The 20493-nt window shown below is 38.3% G+C and overlaps 1 protein-coding gene across 1 annotated transcript in view; it reads left to right on the plus strand.

The window, feature by feature from the left end:
- Nucleotides 1-20493, plus strand: part of TOX (thymocyte selection associated high mobility group box) — a gene marked incomplete at both ends in the record, with an annotated part of 217658 nt that overhangs the window by 120593 nt on the left and 76572 nt on the right. Inside the window, one exon of the mRNA XM_084280566.1 lies at nucleotides 5374-5616. Coding sequence (XP_084136692.1) covers nucleotides 5374-5616 — 243 coding nt within the window. The remainder of the gene's footprint in view (nucleotides 1-5373; nucleotides 5617-20493) is intronic.

The raw sequence follows: 20493 nt of genomic DNA on the forward strand, positions 1-20493 counted from the left end.
TCTACATAGTTGGCAGCACTATTCATTTCATTTAAATTAAATATCTATAGGCAAATTCCCATCTTTTAAGGAACTGTTGCTAATACCATATTCTGTCGAGTATATGCATGGTGACTGATGCAACCACTGAGCACACGAATTAGACTTTCCTTATATATTGCCTTCCCTGCTGTCATATAGTAAAGGTTTTGCTCTTTCCAGAGGGATTTATATTGGATGATTGAATGCTTGCTGCCTCTTGTGGTCAGTCTGTTTAAGGTATCTCCTTTGGTTTCCCTTCTCTGATCACTTTTTAAAGTTCTATTAAAATTATTTTGAAAGGGAAGTAAGTTTTTCTGGCCAACATGCAGTCATCACTGCAGAGTATGTAAGTAAAGGGGCTTTATTTCCTTCTTTCTTATTCCTTTTACCTTGGTTATTATGCAGCAGGTTCTGCAAGTATTACCCTTATTTTTCTGAAAACAATGAGTATCTGGGTTCCTCAAAAGCAAATACTATAGTTTTTAACATGCATGCTATTAGGGCAGCAGGATCCTTAGCCCTAATTTGAGTTATGGGTTGCTAAAGAACTGACCTTTGACATACACCTCCCCACACACTGTTTTGTCCCTCTTCCATAGCTTATTGCTGGATTTGGCCAGGATAAGTGGTATAAATGATAAATTGAAGGAGACCAGTGAGGTCACCATTCAGAAACAAAAGCTTAGTCTTGGGTTGGACAGTAAATCAAGGTTAAGTGTTCATAACATTTTATTCTGGCGGCTTTTCTCATAAAATTATAGGCTAAGGTGGCACAGATAATGAGGTCTCTTGATCTCAGAGTGGGCATCTAAAAGATCATCTGCTTTTTGAAGTTTCCATCATTTGAGGCAGAGATATCACAAATATTTAACCAGAAACGTGGAATATTTTCCTTTAGATTTGGGAAGACCTTGATTCAAACAGCTTTTTCACAGTTTTGTGTCTGTAAATAGGCCAAATGTAAGGGTGCTCAGTCCTGAGGTTCCCATTGTGTAGCTCCCATCTGAAATATCCGGAAATCTGCTTATAATAAATACAGGTGTAATGAAAATCCTCTTTATACTACAGTGAAATTAAAGCCTATGACTGTTCAGTGCTGTTTAGTGAGTTCAGTGGTGTTACTTTGCAGAGTGCTTTCTCTCTGGAATGTAATAAAGGTCCAGGAAGTTCCCCTGAACTGAAGAGCTGATAAACACCTCATCCACTCCCACAGTCATGAGATGAAAGCGAAACCACTGGCAAAGTTCCTAGCAGCTTTGTGGTAAAGTAAATAAAGCATTTACTGCTACTCTTTTTGATTCAGAGCTTGCTAGTATTTCTGTGACCAGTAAAATGAAAAGAAACCATTCTGTGCCTTTCTGAATAGAGAAAGTCTTGCTGATCATAAAGCCGACTATGAAGGACAATCCCTTGGAGAGGGAGAATACCCTAACATTTCTTCCTACCCCCAAGAAAAACCTAACAGAGCTGAAGCTCTAGGCCACCATCTACTATTAATACTTATGAGCTGCACTTATGAATTGTAATTGGATACAGGAGATATAGCCTTTCCTACTGCTTTTAATGGTTGATAACTGCTTTCATTAGAAATTCCAAATAGATGGCTTGGGTTGGAAGAAGAGATGCACTAAGAGTTAAGACAGGATGACAACTGTCCCAGGAGTGGGAGTTCTTGCTGCAGGGAAAACCATGTGTTTGGCTTTTTGCTAGAGTTCCCTTAAATGTCTTTTTGTGGATGAAGGTAACAATACGATGTTCCAGGAGACACCATTGTCAGCACTGGATGAGTTGCATCAAGAGGACTCCAGGTGGTTCCTCAAGAAGACACTCCTGATGGCAAGGGGAGAGGTGGCAGGGAAGTAGGGGTGGGTGTTTGAAGCCTGTAGCTGCTGTTGGCTGGAAAAGCATGTGTCCTGGTCCTCGATCCTTCCTGTTGCATGCAGTTGCAACAGCCTTGTTTCTGGGATATATTGGGTTTGATGCAAATGTATGTTGGACTTTTTGCTTCTGATGTGCCAAGTCATTGGAAGCACCTGAACTGTGCTCCTGGACAAGACCAACTAGAGTACTATCACATCACTGTTGAAGTAACTTCCCTGAGGAAGTTATGTGTGTATGTGTTATACACATAGTAAGTATGAAAGAATTGAGTTTTCTTGAGATTGGAAGAAAGTAGGATTGGATATGGAAAGAAATTGGGATTTCCGGAAAATGGAATTTCTGCCTAAATGGCAGAAAATGTTAGGTGCTATGCAGATGTTTTCAAATGCCATTGGCTTGGACTCTGCCTTTTTTGAAGTAGTAAAATAGTTTATGTCTTAAAAAAAACCCCAAAACCAACATCAAAGCATTCCAGGAAGTACTCATGTTTGAATTATATGTTGGTTTAGGGTGTTATTATTGTCTTTGCTACATGACTCCTACTGCTTATTATAAGATGCTTATTTTAGTGTAGTGAACAGTGATGTTGAAGATGATGTAGGATCAAATACACTCTTAGCTGATTCACAAGTAATAACTATGGTGTGATTATTATTTTTAAATAATCAGAGAGCAGCCATCTATTTAAAATGCTTAACCTATATAATATATGTAACATTATTATATAGTTGCACGTGATGCAACTTGGGTTGTGGAGTTTTAAGCCATTAGTGTTTTACTTCCTTTTCAGTAAGTGAAGCTAATGTCCTAATGGCACTTCAATTGCTTCTACCAGTTTTAAATGTTACTAATTAAAGACACAATTGAAACACAGCAAAGCAAAGCGTAACTAAAGCAGAACCTGCACTATCCACATTTGGCATGTAAAAAGGGTGTACAAATAAGCAGATTTGCTGAATGCTGCTGATATTAATGGTGTAGGCATACTCAGCCTGTCAATATTTGGTTTAGGAATATTTGCTTTTAGTAGGAAATGTAATTTGAAGTCTCTTCTTGTTAAAGAAGTGGTGAAAGAATACTGTCGACTCTGTCCTATTCTTGCTTAAGAAAAGTAGGAGAGCAGATCTCTCTTCCTCCTCTAGAAGGTGTTGAGACATCTTGGTGCAGCAAAGATGCAGCACAAGGTATTTTCACTGTAGGATAGTGAGAGAGAAAACAGATGTTAGCACTTTTTTGTACCTGCAAAATCATGGGAGAGAAAACTCTCTTCAGGCTGTCAGTCTTTTTGGAGGAGTAAAAAAGACAGCATGGAACACAAAATGTCCTCTTTTCACAGCTTATGAATCCCGCCTGGTAGCTGTAGGTTACACGGATCTAAATTCACCAGGATTACAGTAACCAAATAATAATAATAATACTTTTGTGGGATTGTGCTAGTCCAGAAGAGCAGTAGGGTGTTGATACTTCCTTCATTTTCATTCCCTGCTGCTTCACTGTTGTGGTGATAGACACCTTAAGCTCACTTTAGACACCTTTCTTTTCATCATAAATTTAAGATAATAGTAATTAGCAAATAGTTAGGTTATACAATGTCCATAATATTATTTATTTGCACAGTTGCATTGTGGTTGAGTAAATGTGACTTGTTCTCTTTGACATGTACAAGTTGTCTCCCCATTTAGTATGGGTCTATTTTTACTGTATTTCCTCCCCTGGACATGTCTCCACTGACGGCTGCATTGTGGGATCTAAAAGCAGGAGCAAATATGATTTACAAATGGCAGTAGACACACATCAGTTTCCCAAAATGAAGACAGGGGCAAGGGGACAGCAAATTCCTATGCTGGAAAGGATGGTGGTATCACTGCCAAACCTTTTTGTCTCCCTCTTCTGTTGTTTTCACTCTTTGGGATTTTACTCTGGCCTTTGCAATCTAGCCTTTCTGTTCTATTTCATACTAAGATACTTGATGACAGAGGTGTAAACCTATTTGGGAAACAAGCAAAGACACCAAAACCGTGGCAATGTGCACTGGAATAGGGTCCTTCTGTGTTCAGCAGCACATTGAAAATATGTAATGCTGTTGTTGGTCTGATTTAAGTAAGTTTTTATATCCATGCTCAGAAAAGAGTAACCTCAGGCATCAGGAGGACAGTATTACTATGATGACTAATGAAAAACCCCTTTGTTTATAATTAGGCATTGATTCTTCTCTTGTCCTTCTGCATGAATTCATTCACCACATTGTCCTCCATTTGCAAACTCGTGTCAGAGAAAATATTTTCTTATAATAGCTGGTCTTTGAAATTGTGCCCTCATTTTTGTCTTTCCTGAAGATACTTTGCAGGAGCAGAATGTATTTAAATCCTTGCATTTCCAGATTTAACAAAAGCAGTGCTCAGGGAAGGGTTGTGTTGCTGCAGTGGGGCAGGAAGGGTGGAAGCAGACTCTGTGCTATAAACCTCGTGACTGTGGGCGTGGGATGTGCAAAGACTGATCACTTGTGAAGGAGATGAGAACTGTGGCTGTTCTCAGAAAAGCAGAGCAGGCTTTCAGGCTGAACCACGCTAACTGATCCCTGTAAGTCTTGATACGTATCACGAATCTAACCCAGCTCACCTTTTTCCTTTAAGAACTCTAAGCATACCCACCCCTGTCCCCCAAATGAGCCTACCTGCTGTATGAAGAATGTAGATAAATAATAGCAATTATCCACCTTGGCGTATTACTCTGACTTTGCCTGTGGCTTTTCTTTCCTTGGATCAGATTGAGTTGGATGACTTAATGGCAGTGGACAACAAAAGTCTAAACAGTTGCTTTGTGCAGTAACTCGTTTAGATGAATGCCAAAATGTATGTATCGTTGAGTTTGTAGATTAAGAAAGTAAAAATCAGTGTTTCTGAGACACCATAAATGTATTCTTATAAACACAAAGTATATTCATACGAGGTATATACTATTTCTGTATTTGTTTTTCTTTGTAGCAGAACAAATGCATGGGTCTCCTGTAAGCCTAAAAGCGGTGTCTTTCTTCTTCACTATATAATTCTTGATCTGAGTAGCAGGGAGCCTTATGAGCCATTTTGAGCCAATGTTAATTTTATAAATTGCATTCCCTTTTCCACAATTCCCATGAAAAAGGTATTCAGCTAGATGAACACTATTGGAAAATTTTAATAGGACCCTTGAATTCTGTTTGAATTCAGCTTCTTTAAAAAAACCTTTTTCTAATGGAAGCTGTGAAAGTATCAGAGATCCTTATGCCTTAGAGGCAATTTTTCTTCCATACATAATGGTGAAACTCCACTGTTATAATATATGGGTCTTTAAAATAGTCTCTTTGTTAAATTGAAGCTACTGGCTAGAAGTATGTCAGTTAGTCTCTTTTTGTTTATTTTGTGTGAGTTTTATTGTTATTCTTGACCAGTATTCATATGGTTTTCATAGCACTTTGTTGTTTTTATTTTCCAGTCTTTTCCTGGCCCAAGTCTTGAAAGTGAAGATTTCAATATACCTCCTATAACTCCTCCGTCATTGCCTGACCACTCCCTGGTGCACTTGAATGAGATAGAGTCTGGGTACCACTCCCTGTGTCATCCCATGAACCACAATGGCCTCCTTCCATTCCACCCACAAAACATGGATCTACCTGAAATTACAGTTTCCAACATGCTTGGCCAAGATGGGACACTGCTTTCCAATTCTCTCTCTGTGGTAAGCTTTTTTAGTTTTTTTCTTTCTGTTCTGCTTTAAGTTGCAAAATCATGGAAATGCTGATCTTTTTGAAATCCTCCAAGGGGCCAACTCCTGCACCACTCAAGTCACAGAGCAAGCTGGCCTGACGCTGGGTTTTACATCACACTCCTATGTCAAATCCTCCCCCCACCAGAGGTGGTAGGTGGGGTGCTTACTGCTGAGCTGCTCAAAGTCAGGATATTACCCACCACCTTGCATAGAATTACTCCTGCTTTACAAGGATGTAAACAATGACAAAAGGAGGCTTAAGGCTTTGACTTCCACTGGAGAAAGATTTGGATCCAGATGGCCGTTGTTCTGTGTTTGTCTGATGAGGCTCTTTCCATTCTCATTTACATGTGCTGAGAGATGTACAAAAATTTAATATCTCCTTTCTTGTTTACCGCACGTTTGGAAAACAGCAAATGTTGTTTCTGATTCTAGGCCAAATCTTCTAGCCTTTTTACAGTTCCCAGTCTTTAGCCAGCCAGAATCCAATTGAAATGACTGGACGATTTGCTTATAAAGTCTGTCAGATAGTCATTATGGTCGTAATCTTGGGAAGCCTGATATTATAAATCACTTCTTTGAATGTTAAATTGCTTGCAACAACTGCAGAGCTACTTGACATGTTACATTTTCAAGTGGGCTCTACAAATAATTAGTATACTTCTTGCATAGCAGCTCCAGACAAGATTATTTAAAGTTGATGTACAATTCTAAGCCAAAGAGTTAAAAATCCTATAGAAGAGATGGGTCCTGGCATCATGTGGGGCTCGCTGGACTGCAGGCACTCCGCTAGATGAGCTGCCCAGGAACAGCAGATCCAGACAGCCAAAGTTATGGATCTGCCATTGCTAGAGATCCAAGGGTCTGAGCTTCTCACAGAAGGATATGAGGCCTAGAGCCCTGTGTCCCTGGTCTTAGGGACTGAGGCTGTCTAGGCTTCCAGCTTGCTAGGTCCCCATCACATTAGGTAAAAAGAAATAATAATAATATATCAGGCCTTGGAGCCTGGGAGCTGAGGTAGCATATGGAGGTTTGGGGGCTGAAGGATCGAGGCTCAGCTCCCTATCAGCCCGTCAGACTAACAGCCCCAGAGCCAGGGGCTAGGGGGCCATGGTGGCCAGAATACAGTTAGTTTACACCAAAAAACTGCCTTGTCACAGCACTTCATTGGAACTTAACTAAAAAAAAAGCTGTCTTGATTTTGAGGATCTCTGCATTCCCTCTGTGGATGTCCAACAACCTGTATTGCAGAAGGGCTAGTCTTGGCAGCTTTTGTGCTGCTTAGTTTTTATTGATTTACTACCATGTTGCACACTTTGTGTTTGAGGTCAGAATCTGACTCCAGGTTTTCATTCAGTAGTAGGAGAAGTGGGGGGAGAGGCAGATTTTCATAGAGAAATATAAATATACTTCATGCAAATGTTTTGAATGTTGCTTGTGTTTCTACAAAGCTGATGTCATGCAGTGAAGAGCATGAGCTAAATCTTGTGTAGGGTTCTAACAATCAAAACTATGAAAAGACTTGAAAAAGTAAGAGAAAGGCAGGCTTGGCACTCCAGTCAAGACAAGCAGTATTTCACTGAATTGACCTCTTTTGAGCCATGGCTATGGATCAAAACTATGCATTCTTTTAAGGTCTGATGTTCCACATTAACCTCTTGCAACAAGCTCTGAACAAAGGGCCTTGAGAGTTGGTAGATCATCGCAGTGAATTATTGCATCGAGGGCAAATAGAAGGCTGAATAAGATAACTAGGCAATTTTGCTATTGGGACTTAATGAAGATCAGAAAAAATGAAAATCAGACTTCAAGAAAATATGCACTAAATTTTAGCGGTCATTTCTGAGGATATATTCAATAAAGAAAGCATGATCTTTGAAGCATCATGGACTAAGTCAACTGTAATCCCTAACTTGCATGCCCTTTACACATAAAAGAGCCTCTTAACTAGAAATAGTTTTAACTCAAGCTGGCTTGCCTGTCAAGGGCATTAAGCTACATCTCACATTAGTACAACTGGTAGGATGTTAACACCATGATCTTTTGGGGTTCAAACACTCTTTGGCAGTATAGTCCCTCTGATTTGAACTTGATAAATTGAGAGGAATTAACTTGAGGGAGATAAGTTAATTCAGTGAATTTAGTGACTTTTTCAGTGAATAGAATGGCTCCATTGTCCTTTTGGTTTTCCACTGATGAAGAAAGATAGAGGATTTTGTCGAGTTAGCATTCTTTATTTTGCTTTGAAGCTGTTCTTTATAATCCAGAACCTTTCACATTTTTTCTTCAGTATGACTCTTTTCTCTCCCTATTACTCATCTCTTAAGTTTCTGTTTTACTATCTCACCAAGCTCTAATCCATTTAACAAGTACTTGTCTAAATTATTTTTATATTGCCTCACATAGGAAATAATGTATAAGTTTCTCCAAACTATCTAAATTCTTGGTGCCATATAACTTCTGGTATATCAACTACCACTTAGTGTATTTGGAAACCATGTATCTCACTTCATTTTTCAGGGCACTGGTGAGTATTTTTAGAAAAATTATTCTTAGAAATGAATCTGTTGGCTGTTCTCTATCCTTAATTAATTTCACATCCTCAGCAAATTTTTCTTATATTGGGACAGATTCAGCTGCAGCCCAATGGGCCTCTGATTGCATTTGGTCTATTTTATTTGGGTTTTATTTAGTTTCAGTGTCCTTCCTTTCAGCCAGTTTTTAACCCATGTTGGTATTTTAACAGTAATACCTTCCTTTTTGTCTGTGTCAGAACTAGTGAGTGGTTTTCAGTAGGTGTTTTTATAGGCAAAGCATTAATTAGTGCTTTCCAAATGAGAAGAAAAGAAACCCTGTGATCTCAGAAACAAAGCAGGAAAATAGTTTGTACACTGAAGCATTTTTATTTCATCTCATCTACCAGGTGTTTTCCGATTATGATTTCTGAGATTCTGGATGGATTGAAAATTGTGGATGTATCCCTCCCCAAAACCCATCAAAACCGCCCCCTGTTAGAAGTCCTGGTTTCACACTGTGCAGCAGTCCCTCAGAGCTGCAGATGAAATCCCTTTGAGTAAGGATTGCGGGCTTTGCCCCAAGCTCTGTAAGAATTCTCCTCTGTGGAAGTGCTTAAACACACACAATAAGAGCCCACTACTGGCTCAGAGAATTCCTATTAGGGCTCAGCTTCTCATGGATTTTTTACACTGTGGGAATTCTTTCTGAAAAAAATTTACAATGCTGGGAGATAAAAATTTCCCATTGCCATTTACCGTGTCTCACGATTCCATTTGGAATTAGCTGCCTTTGAAGTGTTTTTTATCAATTGGACTTCATATCTTCCTATCCTTCCCCACTACCTAAAAAAAAAGCAACAAAACCGCTAAATTTTTCTCTTTTTCATTATTCTGCTGCCAGTTCAAATATTGGCTTCTATGTTTGTGTGTTTCTGTTTCCTGTTAGGTGACATACAGACACATACACACATGCACAATAATTTATACCGTGCTGCCACACACAGATTTTTTAAGACACTCATTATATCGGGATTTTGGGGGTTCAGAAGTCTACAGAATTTGTGCAAGATGTGACACACAATGGTGTGGACACACAATCCAGCCCCAGCATGGTGGGCCATAGGTGGTAGTTCTCTGAAGTCCTTTCCAGTGGACATGACTTCTATTCCTGCTTCTTAAGTGGATTCAGTTAGGTATATATAGAGCTGTTTAATGAAGATGTTCTCATGGCTGTTTCTGTATCATGGAAAAGGGATCCCTTCCTGATGTACTACAGCTGAGGTAGCCCTGTGTATATTTGGTTCAGTTCCAGTTGGGATTTGACCTGCCAGCACTTCTCAGTTTGCATGCATTTTCCTGAAATCTTCTGAAGACTGCAAGAGATACCCCTCTAACATTTACAAATAAATGCATGTATATACTCATCCCTATGAGAATGTGCATTTATCTGTAAAAATGCTTTTGGATGTGTTCTATAAAATGAGTCTTACTGTGTGTTTTTTATCCACAAAATTATAGATATTTCAGCTTCTTTAGTATTTCCTATAGATGTTTGCTGTTTCCCCCCAAGAAAACAGGGTTAAAAAAATCACAGTGCTGGTTTTACATGGAGGGAAAAAAAAAAGCCCAAACAAAAACACAACCCTATTTTTGGAATGCTTTCATTTATAATCTTGTGCTGATCTTTTTGAAAACGTGGCTCATGATGGTAGAGTATAGAAAATTTACAAGAAAGAAATAAAAGAGATTTCAGATTCATGGAATGCTTCAAATTTCTGGGTTTGAAGTTTAAAGTGGAAAACATGTTAAAAGGCAATAAAATCAGGCGATTTATTTCCCAAATGCTCTACTTGTGCTGGCAACAAAAGCCAGCATAATGTATATACTTAGGTTTATTGTCATTTTTAGTATACAGCTAAGGCACACTTTGAATTCAAAGGCTACTGTACAACTGTTTTGACAACCACCACATCAGTAGGTAATGTGCAGGACATATGAAACTGAAGCAAAAATGTTTCTTTAGGTCTATAGGGAGTGCAGTACATCAATGAATTCAGATATATTAAAGCAGCATGAATTTCTAATATGTTGCTCTTATGGAAAAGACCACTGGCATATTGAATAATGCTGCTTTCAAAGCAGAGCAGAAGATGTGATTACAGACAATTTCATTGCTGTTTCTAAAATAAATATTTTCAAAATCTTGAGGTATTTTATTTCATGTAATGCATAAAATATGTAACAGTGGACTAGAGCTAAAGATCTTCTAGGACACCGAAGAGTAGATGATGTCAGCTATAATTATTCAGATGTGGAATAATAAAAGCATTAGTTTAAAATAAAATGCATGTCACAAAGGCCCATGTCCTTATATAAAAAAAGCAATAAAAAGCTTTTTTTTTTTTCACACTTTGACAGAAGAATAAAGGCAATGAATAATTATTTAACATTATGCCCCAATTCATCAAAGCCTGAACAATTACATTATACTTTTTCATGAATTATATTTTTTAGATATGCAGCCCATGAGAGTGTAATATCTTAAACAAAATGTGGCACTGCACAAGGGGGAAGAAAGCAGACAGCTACTTTTTTTTTTTTTTTTCCTTTTTTCATCTCAGATAGAATTAAGCTAGTATTTCTTAATCACAGTACAGTGCCTAATAAATCCAATACAGGAGATTGTTGTTGTTGTAGCTGGGATGTATTTAAGCGATTTGGTTTTACCATTTTCATACATATTAAATTCAGTCTTCATGACTCATCTTGAGGCTGACATATACAGTTGATTTTTTTTGGCACCTTTAAGCATTGTGCAAACTCCTGAGTCAAACAGAAATCTTTTCTTTCTGATGAACAAGATGCATAACTTTCATAACAAAACAAAATATTTGCCCCTTCTAACCTAAGTGTTGAGATTTGAATCATGCTTGGATACTTTTTCTAGCTTGCATTGCATGCCAGAGGTAGAAGATACTTTTAGTCTCTGGTGAATACTTCACATTTGTGCCTCATTACCAGGCTCTGGTCTTCAGTTTACATCAAAATTTACTGTTATGCTACACAGACCTGCTGCTACCCCAAATTTTATTGCAGTGAGTTATTGCCATCAGAACCACCAAATCATAAAGCTAAGGTCATGGAACATCTTGTGTTAGTATTTATTTTTTTTTCTCTTATTAAACAACTTTGTATTCTTGTGGGATATCTTTCTTTTTCTTTTTTCTTTTTCCCTTTTTTCTTTAAACACCATATTTCACAAGCTGGCTTTTCTCACTGAAATAAGCCTTGTGTGGCAGAAGGTCACAATAGTTTGTGTATGTTTTGTCAAACAGCCTAACCATAGGGATACAGAGCCAAATCTTTAGCTGATGTCAATCGGCATAACATTATTGTCTTCAGTAGAATTATGGTGATTTATTCCATTAAGGGCTCTGGGGCATCATGTTTATCTTTCCTTGCTTCTCACGTCTGCTCCACTCTTTTGTCATCGGAAAGACAGCAGAAAGGATACACAGAGGATATGATTAAGATGTAACTTGATCAAAGTTTTGTAAATACCTGCATATTGCTTATCTGCTAGTAGGAGGCTCTTCACCATAAAAAAGCATTAAAACATCCAGTCTCCAGACATTACAGCCTTATAAGATCATACTGGAAACAAAGCATGCCATTTAACTGTGATAGAGATTTACCATACAAAAAATGTACTGTGGGAAGTGGTTGGTTCTCTGTACTTGAGGATTGAAATCGAGATGGGGCATCTCTCAAAAAGATGTGCTCCTTCTGGGACTGGTCTCATGAACTCCCAATTACAGTGGGGGGACCACAACCTTCCCATGGGTCACACTGTCCCTACGGGGCTCTTGGCAGTATCAGTCCTCATGTACATGGTAAGAGGAATGTGGCTGGTAGCACCTGTTTTTTTCCTCCAAGAGAAGATCAGCAGAGTGGAAGGAAGCATCCTGTGCGAGCAGGCTATTGATGGACCCAACTTCTGGAGGTCAGCTAGGACTGAAATTGCTATGAAAATATTTGTGGCTAGTTTTTTTAATGAATTCAACATTTTCCTGGTCTTAAACTATCCAATAAAGCTATGCTTTCTGTCTGTAAGTACGAAGAACTTACCTTAAAGATAGAGCAAGTAAATATTTGCTCATTACTGTAGGAAAATATTTGTACACAAATGACAGAACTCTTAAATTTTTTAAATTGCCAGTGAAGTGTTGATTTACTGTCATTTGGGAAATATGGCATTCTGTTTATTTGAGTGTGGTTGTTGAGACTCCATGTGGCTCAAATATTTCACAAGTTTGGTAGGAAAACAACTTCAGTATAATTTCAAGGAGGAATAACAAGGTGGCATATTTTATTTTTGAAAACAGCCTTCTGTAGAAAATGTTTTGGTGAACTTTTTTCACAACAGTTGCCCATTGTCTGATGGGGATTTATTTGCTACATAAAAAAAAAGTAAGAAAGGAAAATGTGTAGAGGTATTAATTATAGTTTCTTAGACTTTAAGTAGATAGGGACAGTCCAAGACATGATGAATGTGGCACGGAGAGGAAGCCTGAAGTTGCGGGTGGTAGATTATACAACACCTCACATGTGATGTACTCACAGGAGTGATTAATGCATAAGCAGCAACATTGCTGCAAGTGTCAAACAAAACAGATAATAGAGTATGCAAATAGAGAAAACATAACTCTCAGAAAATGTCAGAAATTCAGGGTTTTCAGCAGCAGAGATTGTTGACTTTAATCTGCTGCTTTTAACATCGCGTGTAGTTGTCGAGAACAGCAAGATAATGAAATGTTTCTGAAGACTCAGTCTTTGGCAAAAAAGAAGATCTTAGTGATCTTACAGCCTGTAGATGGAATAGAAGTGAAATGTCTGTCTCAAAAACTGTGAAGATAGTTTTGTGAAGACAAAAAAGGAAGAAGCCCACAGTGCAGATAAAAGTGAGAGTTTTGGGCATCAGGTGGAGTGGCCTCTCTTTCCACCTGTTTCATGATTTAAATGCATGTATTTGCAGTCCTTGAAACGGAAAGCAGCTGAGAAGGCTGCACACCCTTCACATATTTGTACTGCGTTCATCACCTCATCCCATCTTGTTCAGGGAGTAAAAAGATTGGTTGTGTGGATGAAACCAGTCTGACTATGGCATCCAGTGTTTTAACTCAAGCTGCCATTTGCATGCTAGAAGTTCAGATGTGCTGCAAGACTTCACTGAAGCCTGGGACACCAGCAACCCAGAGCTTCATGACAGTGTCACGTGCTAAATGGAGTGTGTGTTCTCATCTAGTCTTGCCTGCATGGAGTCCTAAATATTTAGCAAAAATTTTAAATCACTTCAGGAACAAAAGCATTCTTGACTATCTTTTTGTTTTCTGAGTTGAAGGAATTTAAAAGGTCCAATTAAAAGTCTCATGGGTTTTTCTATCAGCATTAATGATTTTACAGAACTTTAAGTATCGTTTCAGTTTTCTGTCAACTTTTTGCTGAAGGAAGTATATTAGTGAGGGAAGAAAAGGATCTACTTGGCAGTGTTTTGAGATGTGGAGAAATAATCATTAGGTAAAAAAAGACCACCCTTATTTCTAAATGTTATCCTTTGCTCAGATTCTTTCTCAAGACAATTAAGAAATACTTGAAGTGTAAGAATGCCTACTCCATGCCTGGTCCTTTCAATAGCATGATGATTCCTTTTAGCTTGATGTCTGCCTCTCTTTACCCCCGCCCCGCCCCCCTTTGTTTATACACAGTCTGTACAGGCATGCAGTGTAAATGCCCTTTCTCATGCTGGGATTCCCTGGGGACAGTGTGTAAACCCTTCACCTCACTGCTGGTGTGGTGCAACTTAGGCCCCCTGTAGCTTCACTCGTACCCCTTTGAACTGCATTTATGGTGTGCTGTACTTGCTGCTGCCTCTATATTTGAGTAATAAACACGAAAATGAATGTTCTTAATTCATTGACTGTGCATATCATGGGTACAGTTGCAAAAAAGGGCTTCTACTGTAGTGGCAGCAAGAAGTGTTATGGAGTGAGGGACACCTCTAAGGTGTACCTCATCCATAGCTTTCAGTTACAAAACCCACAAAAATGAACCCTTTCCACCCAACGTCAGGTGAACAAAGACATTAGAGTTCATCTTAGATATTATCAGTGTGTACCCAGCATTCCTATTTCAAGCAGTCTGAGGGGAAGGAAAAGAAACAAAGGAGAGAGACAGATGTTGCAGGTAGCGGTGTGGCACTCAGTGTACCCTACCTGGAGGTGATGTGGATTGCAGTGCTCGGAGTATGTATATACATGGATGCGCACACATACATATATGAATATATGTATATAAATATATATGTATGACTGTAGCATGCAGTTAATCACTGAAGCCCTCTGATGGAAAGAGAATGTAAAAGACAGGATGTAGCATCCACAGCATCTTCCTTCTCTCCAAAATGGGGGGCCACATTGTATGTTAAAGAGGGGCTGAAGCTCGAGCCGAATGATCGAAGTAGGTGCAACAGATTTAATCAACATACTGTACTTAGTTTCATCACAGAAAAATTTTACCAAATCCCTGGGTTATGAGTGAGGGTGCAGTGCCTGACAGTAGCTTTATGTAATAGGTACCTTTGCTATCTGACTTCATAAAGGACTGGTTGCTATGGTGGGATATGATATACCAAAAGGATGACTCCATATCCCATCTCTGAAATTGCGCTTCCTGACAGTGGTCTTATTGGGCTACAGGTGCCTTCCCTTCATCCTTACAGAAGTTAGATTAACTGCAAAAATGGTTGAAATCAGATGTTCTGGTCCTTTAGCAAAAAAAGCCCCACGCTTGGAGGATTTACAGGATCAGACCCTTGATGAGAATGCAACACTTTTTCTTATTCAGAAATGGGACTTCCTTCTGATGCCTGTGATTTCATTGAATCACTTCTAATACATTTTAAGATTCCCTTCATTCACACATAAAGAATTTCAGAGATTAACTCAGTAACTAAGCTTCAGTTTCCTACACATGCCCTAATACTCAAGTGTGGGATAGCAGTTTAATGAATTTTATTACAGTCCCCTTTCTTATGAAGTAGCATAAAAAGTGTTTAGTGCAATAGGCTTAGGGCTGATCTGGATATTAAGTACAGCTTAAGTTGCCTGACAGAAAGTATACAGTGTTAAATAACCCCTGGCAAAACTTTTAAAAGTTTGGGGTTTTTTTTTCTACAAAAAATAAGCCACAGCATTTGAAAAATAATGCTAGTAGCACTGTTCTTTTGCAGCACTTTCATTGTGTCTTGAAGTGCTTTGTAGTCACTAATTAGATAAGAACTTAATGTACTAATAATGGTACAAATAGGTATTTGCAATATCATTCCTTCATATCTGTCAAGTACAATATTGGAGAATAGACAGACATTTACTTTATTAAAAACCCAATGAAATGTAATTCACAATATACAAATACAGATGAGTCCCAATTTAAAAAAGGCTGAAAGAGACAGATCTTAAGGGAGAAGAAGAAGGTGTCGCTACATTGTGGGACCCATAATAACGAAAGTATTACCAAGAGCTGATTTCCTGTCTGATGATCAGTAACACAAAGGTGGGCAGCAGTGTACTGAGAGACAACTTTCAATATTAGAACTAGCAGAAGTCCTCAAATGTAATAAAGGCTGCCATGTGTTACGCATCCAATATAAAGCAATTATGGTGACTGCATATAATGATAGCTGAGACCTTTAAGATATCGTGCATCCTGGAAGTGATACAACAGCCTTATTTCACAGCCCTGGGGGTGATGTGAGGGTTGTTTCACCTGCCTTTGAAATGCAGCCAGCTCTATGGAGAAGTGAAGTACCTGTTGATCCACAGAGTTTGATGCTCCAGTCCCAGGCTTTACAGGCTGGTTGCTGGTGTTTCTTCTCCTTTGACAATGGCTGTCATGAATGCAGGGAGGAGAAAACACATGAAAGCAAAGTTCTCTGCCTGGGTCCCAGACTGTGGAATTTTAATTGTGGCAGGCGCTGTTGCACTAACCTTGTTATTTGTTACCTCTGCCTCTGAGCTGCTCTTCAGGACTCTGCTACTGGCTGAAAATCTCAGGAATATTCTGGCCTAACATCGATCCTATCCAGCTCTAGTAGGGACTTTGCAGGTAGGGACAGAGATCGCTCCATAGCAGCTGCTTTTATTTGTTCATGAGTTGTGACCATTTATATTATATCTGATTAAGGTGTGGCAACAAAAGTGTTTGTCAATAATCCACACTCCACTGCCATAATTCTGAAATAGTTTTCTTCGTAGCATCTGGAAAACTAGTGCAAGCTGTAACAAGACTGAGGAGAAAAAGTACCACCTACTGTGCTGTTTTGTAACAATTTTTATTATTTTTATTATCATTAAAGACAGTGTAGCAAAGCTGTGCTACAGGAAAAAGCTCCATGAGTAACCTGACCTCTTGGATCCTGACTGACACAGTGCAGCTTTAAAGTTGTGTCACCTACCAAATTACAGAAATCGATCCTGAAGGAACCCTAAGGTCCCTCCCTTAGTCTAGTCCAAGGGAGACTTGGGAAGGTCATCTCCCTGAAAGCAGGATACTCTCTCTGTTTGTCATTTCTGACAGATGCTTTTCTGACTTCTTTTTTAGACAATTCCTCTAATGGCAACTGCACAGACTCCTCAGGCAAACTCTGAGTGCAGGTCCTCAACCTTAAAAATTCTCCTACTTAATTGTATACATAAAGCCCAACAGTCAGTGTAGGTTATTACAAACCATTTAATCTTTTTTATTTATTTTTATTTTAACAGTGTGCTTATATATGTACATTTATATTTATAAAATGTATATTTATCTAAGAATGAATGATAGTTAATAGATGTTGATGGAACAGCTAGGAAATAAATAATCAAGAGGATGTATATTAACTCAGACTGTTTTGGTTCACAGCTGACTTGACCATTTAAGAGACAGTAGAAAAATAATCAGCTTTTCCCAAATCTTATTAGCATGTAATCATGATCCAGATTGTATTATCCCATAACCTACACTGAGCAAAATAACTCTTCTTGAAGGTTCAGCTACAGTGTGTTATTTTATGAAATTGTTTATGTGCATATTTTCAATATTATATTTATTTATCATCATCCATTACTTAGAAGGTTCGGCTGAAGGAATAGATGTTTATGATACTTAAGGATTGTCACTGCAAGTAATGGGATAAAAATAAGCAACGGGTGAAGGCTGGAAAAAAACCCCAACCCTGTAATGTCATCCAAATAGTCTGCCAGGTAGTGTTAAAGCACTGGAACATATACGTAGGGGAAAATCCTGGCCTGGCTGGGAGATGGGCCGGATGATTTAATAGACCTTTCTTTGAGATGTAATTTCTGTAACTGGTTGATACATACACTAGTGTTCAGACATTTGGACTCATTTCTTGTTTGTCTGGCAAATTGTTTCTTGTGAAAGGTTATAAATTACAATAAATAGACTTTGTAGAAGATGAGCTACATGATATACTTGGAAAGAGTTTCTCAGCTGATATTCAAGACATTCATTCCAAAGCAGAAAAAAACCCCAACAGAGTCCTAATCCCGGGGCTTTGCAGTGCTAGGAGGGTGCACTGCCATAAATAATATTTACATTGAATGGAGTCTTCTGTATTCTAACAACAACTTTGGACAGAAAAGATAAAATAGAGAAACAAATGTTACGTACTTAGAAGTTTTTCCTCCTTAGTTTGCAACAAAGAATTCACTGATGAAAGAGAGGGGTGAGAGGGAGGGGAGGGGAGAGAGGGGAAAGCAAGCATTTATAAAAATGTTGAGTTGGTTATAATTAGATCCATTTTAGAACCAAAAGTTTTATGCAGAAACTGACAGAAGGATACACAATAATTATAGTTTGCTGACAAGCTGAATAGAGTTTCCTTTTTTTATCTTATGGTTTTAGGAAACCGAACTGTAAATAAATATGCAGTTTGACAGATTGTAATTGCGATCAGCAATGCGTCTTTTCATTTAATCAGATGGTGTTATTAAAATGGGGTTACAATTAAACATTTTATAATGTGACGTAGAGCTCTATTAAAATTCTCCAGCAAACAGTAATTTGCATTTGATGCTTCTGCAACCCATTTCTATTTGCAGAAACATTATTGCCTGTGACCTTCCAGTGGTTAGGTCTCAGTTTGCTGTTCTCTTCCTACTTTGACAAACGATTTTAAGTATCCTCTTTCTTTACTTCATAAGGAAGCTTAATATATTAATGCTGCATTCTTTTATGATATTTTTGACCCTTGTCAAAACTAAAGGATATTGGCCAAAGCAGGTTTGCACCAGAGGAAATGTGGAATTATCTGAGTTTTCTTAACTTTACAAATGGTAGATTTGATCAACATTAAACGTGCAGCTGGTTCCCGATTATACGTTTCAAGAGAAAGCTGAAAGAAAGGAATAGCGTTCATCATATTGCTGCATCTAAGACATTATTCCAATATAAGAAGACTCAAAGCCTTGGATTTTCTCCAGTCATTCTGTAGATGTGATTCCAAGAAATGTAAAAAATGTTTTTCAGGAAGACTTTGAAGTATGTCTACTGTGTTTCCACATCTTTTATTCCCCTGTGGAAATCCACTATTTGTTCCCATAGTTTTGATAACCAAAGCTGGAGAATATGAACAGTCAGAAGTGCTTCAGTATTTTGCTTTCTAAGACTTTTCCTTCCTCTAAGCAGCAGAAAAGAACATTAGGAGACAATTTTGGAGCTATTCTTCAGGTGCATGCAGATTCCACTAATGAAATTGTGCATAGCAAATGTTTTGAGCAAAGGGAATGAGTGAATTGCATCAGCAAATTACCTTTACAAGGGTGAAACAGTCTTTGAAAATCAGACAGCTAGGTTACTGCTCCTTAATCTCACCCTTTTACTTTGGAGGATGATTTTGAAGGTAACATCAGTGGTTTGAGGAAAGGCAACATTTTCCTTACTGGAAAATAAACAGACTGTGGTTATAAAACACACATTTTTTTTGTCACTAGTAGTACACAAAAGAAAGAATAAGTAAGGAAGGAAAAGAATAGAGGGGGGAAGGAGAAGTCAAGTATGCTTTCTAAGAGGGGGAAAGAAAAGTCAAGTATGCTTCCTTTTGATGGAAAGTAGACTTGTATGAATACTTGAGAAGAAGAAAAAATGGAAAGAATTAATTTGGTTTGACATATTTATGCATTTATTTTAACTTTGCATTTGGAACCTCTTAACTCTTTCTTACTCTTCCTGTTGCTACCATGTGTTGGTTTCCCCTTACGGTGTTCAAAAAGTACAATCATTTTAGACTAGATTGATGTAGTCTCTATTTGCATTCTGCAACCCCATCAGTTTCTTCTCTTCATCTGTGTACATCTTTGCACCATCTTCCCCTTCTTTTTCCTACAGATCTCTTTCATGAGGAACAGATTTCAAAAGGCTTCCAGAGAAAAGGGTCTTACAGCTTCATGCACTGTGATGAAAGAACTGTATTGCCAAAACACTTGGACATGTAGCAGTCATATAAAAAAAAAAAAAAGCAGATTAGCAGAGATCATTTTAAAACAATCCTCAGCAGTTGGATAGAATAAGTAAAAGGCTTGACTTTGTCCTTCCTTTCCAACATCAAAACATGGGCTGTAAGAGCTCTCTGATGAGTTGTCCCTTCACAACCCAGAATTCCTGCCCATTCAGCTTCAAGATGAGTTTGAGATCAGTAGCCTCTGGAAGGAGGGTGCTGTAAGTGGTTGAGGAAGAGAACTGAAAATACTGCTTGTCACTTAGCATTTCCAAGGACAAGCCCAGACATGTTAAAAGAAAGTGAAGTTAAAAGGTACATTAAAAAAAACCCCAAACGACCAAGTTTCTCTCCAAGGCAAATTGGATCTTTCTAAAATAAACAAGAAAACTTGAATCTAATGTTCAAAAGAAGGAAAAACTCATTTACGTCTTATCTAACTATAGCTGCTTTTTTAAGAGGACATCACCTGGTATAGACAGGTGTGAAAGAGAAGATAATCAGGATCAGAAATGCAGGTTGAATCCATAGCATACATCCATCTTAGGGTTTTGTAGTGCTATCCATCATTTGAAGAGTCCAATCACTCTATCTCACCTTATACTGCTTTTACTCTTTATTTGCAAAATACAAACCTAATTGTGAAATCGTATTCATGCGAGTGCCCCCTTGGCTGGCATAAGGAAGTCTTTCTCAAGAGGAGAAAAGGCCCTAAACAACGAGGAGGGAAATGCACATAATATTCATCATTTGCATTCAGCTGAAACCTGAGGTTTG

The sequence above is a fragment of the Gallinula chloropus genome, assembly GCF_964237585.1.
Source record: "Gallinula chloropus genome assembly, chromosome: 2".
NCBI lineage: Eukaryota > Metazoa > Chordata > Aves > Gruiformes > Rallidae > Gallinula > Gallinula chloropus.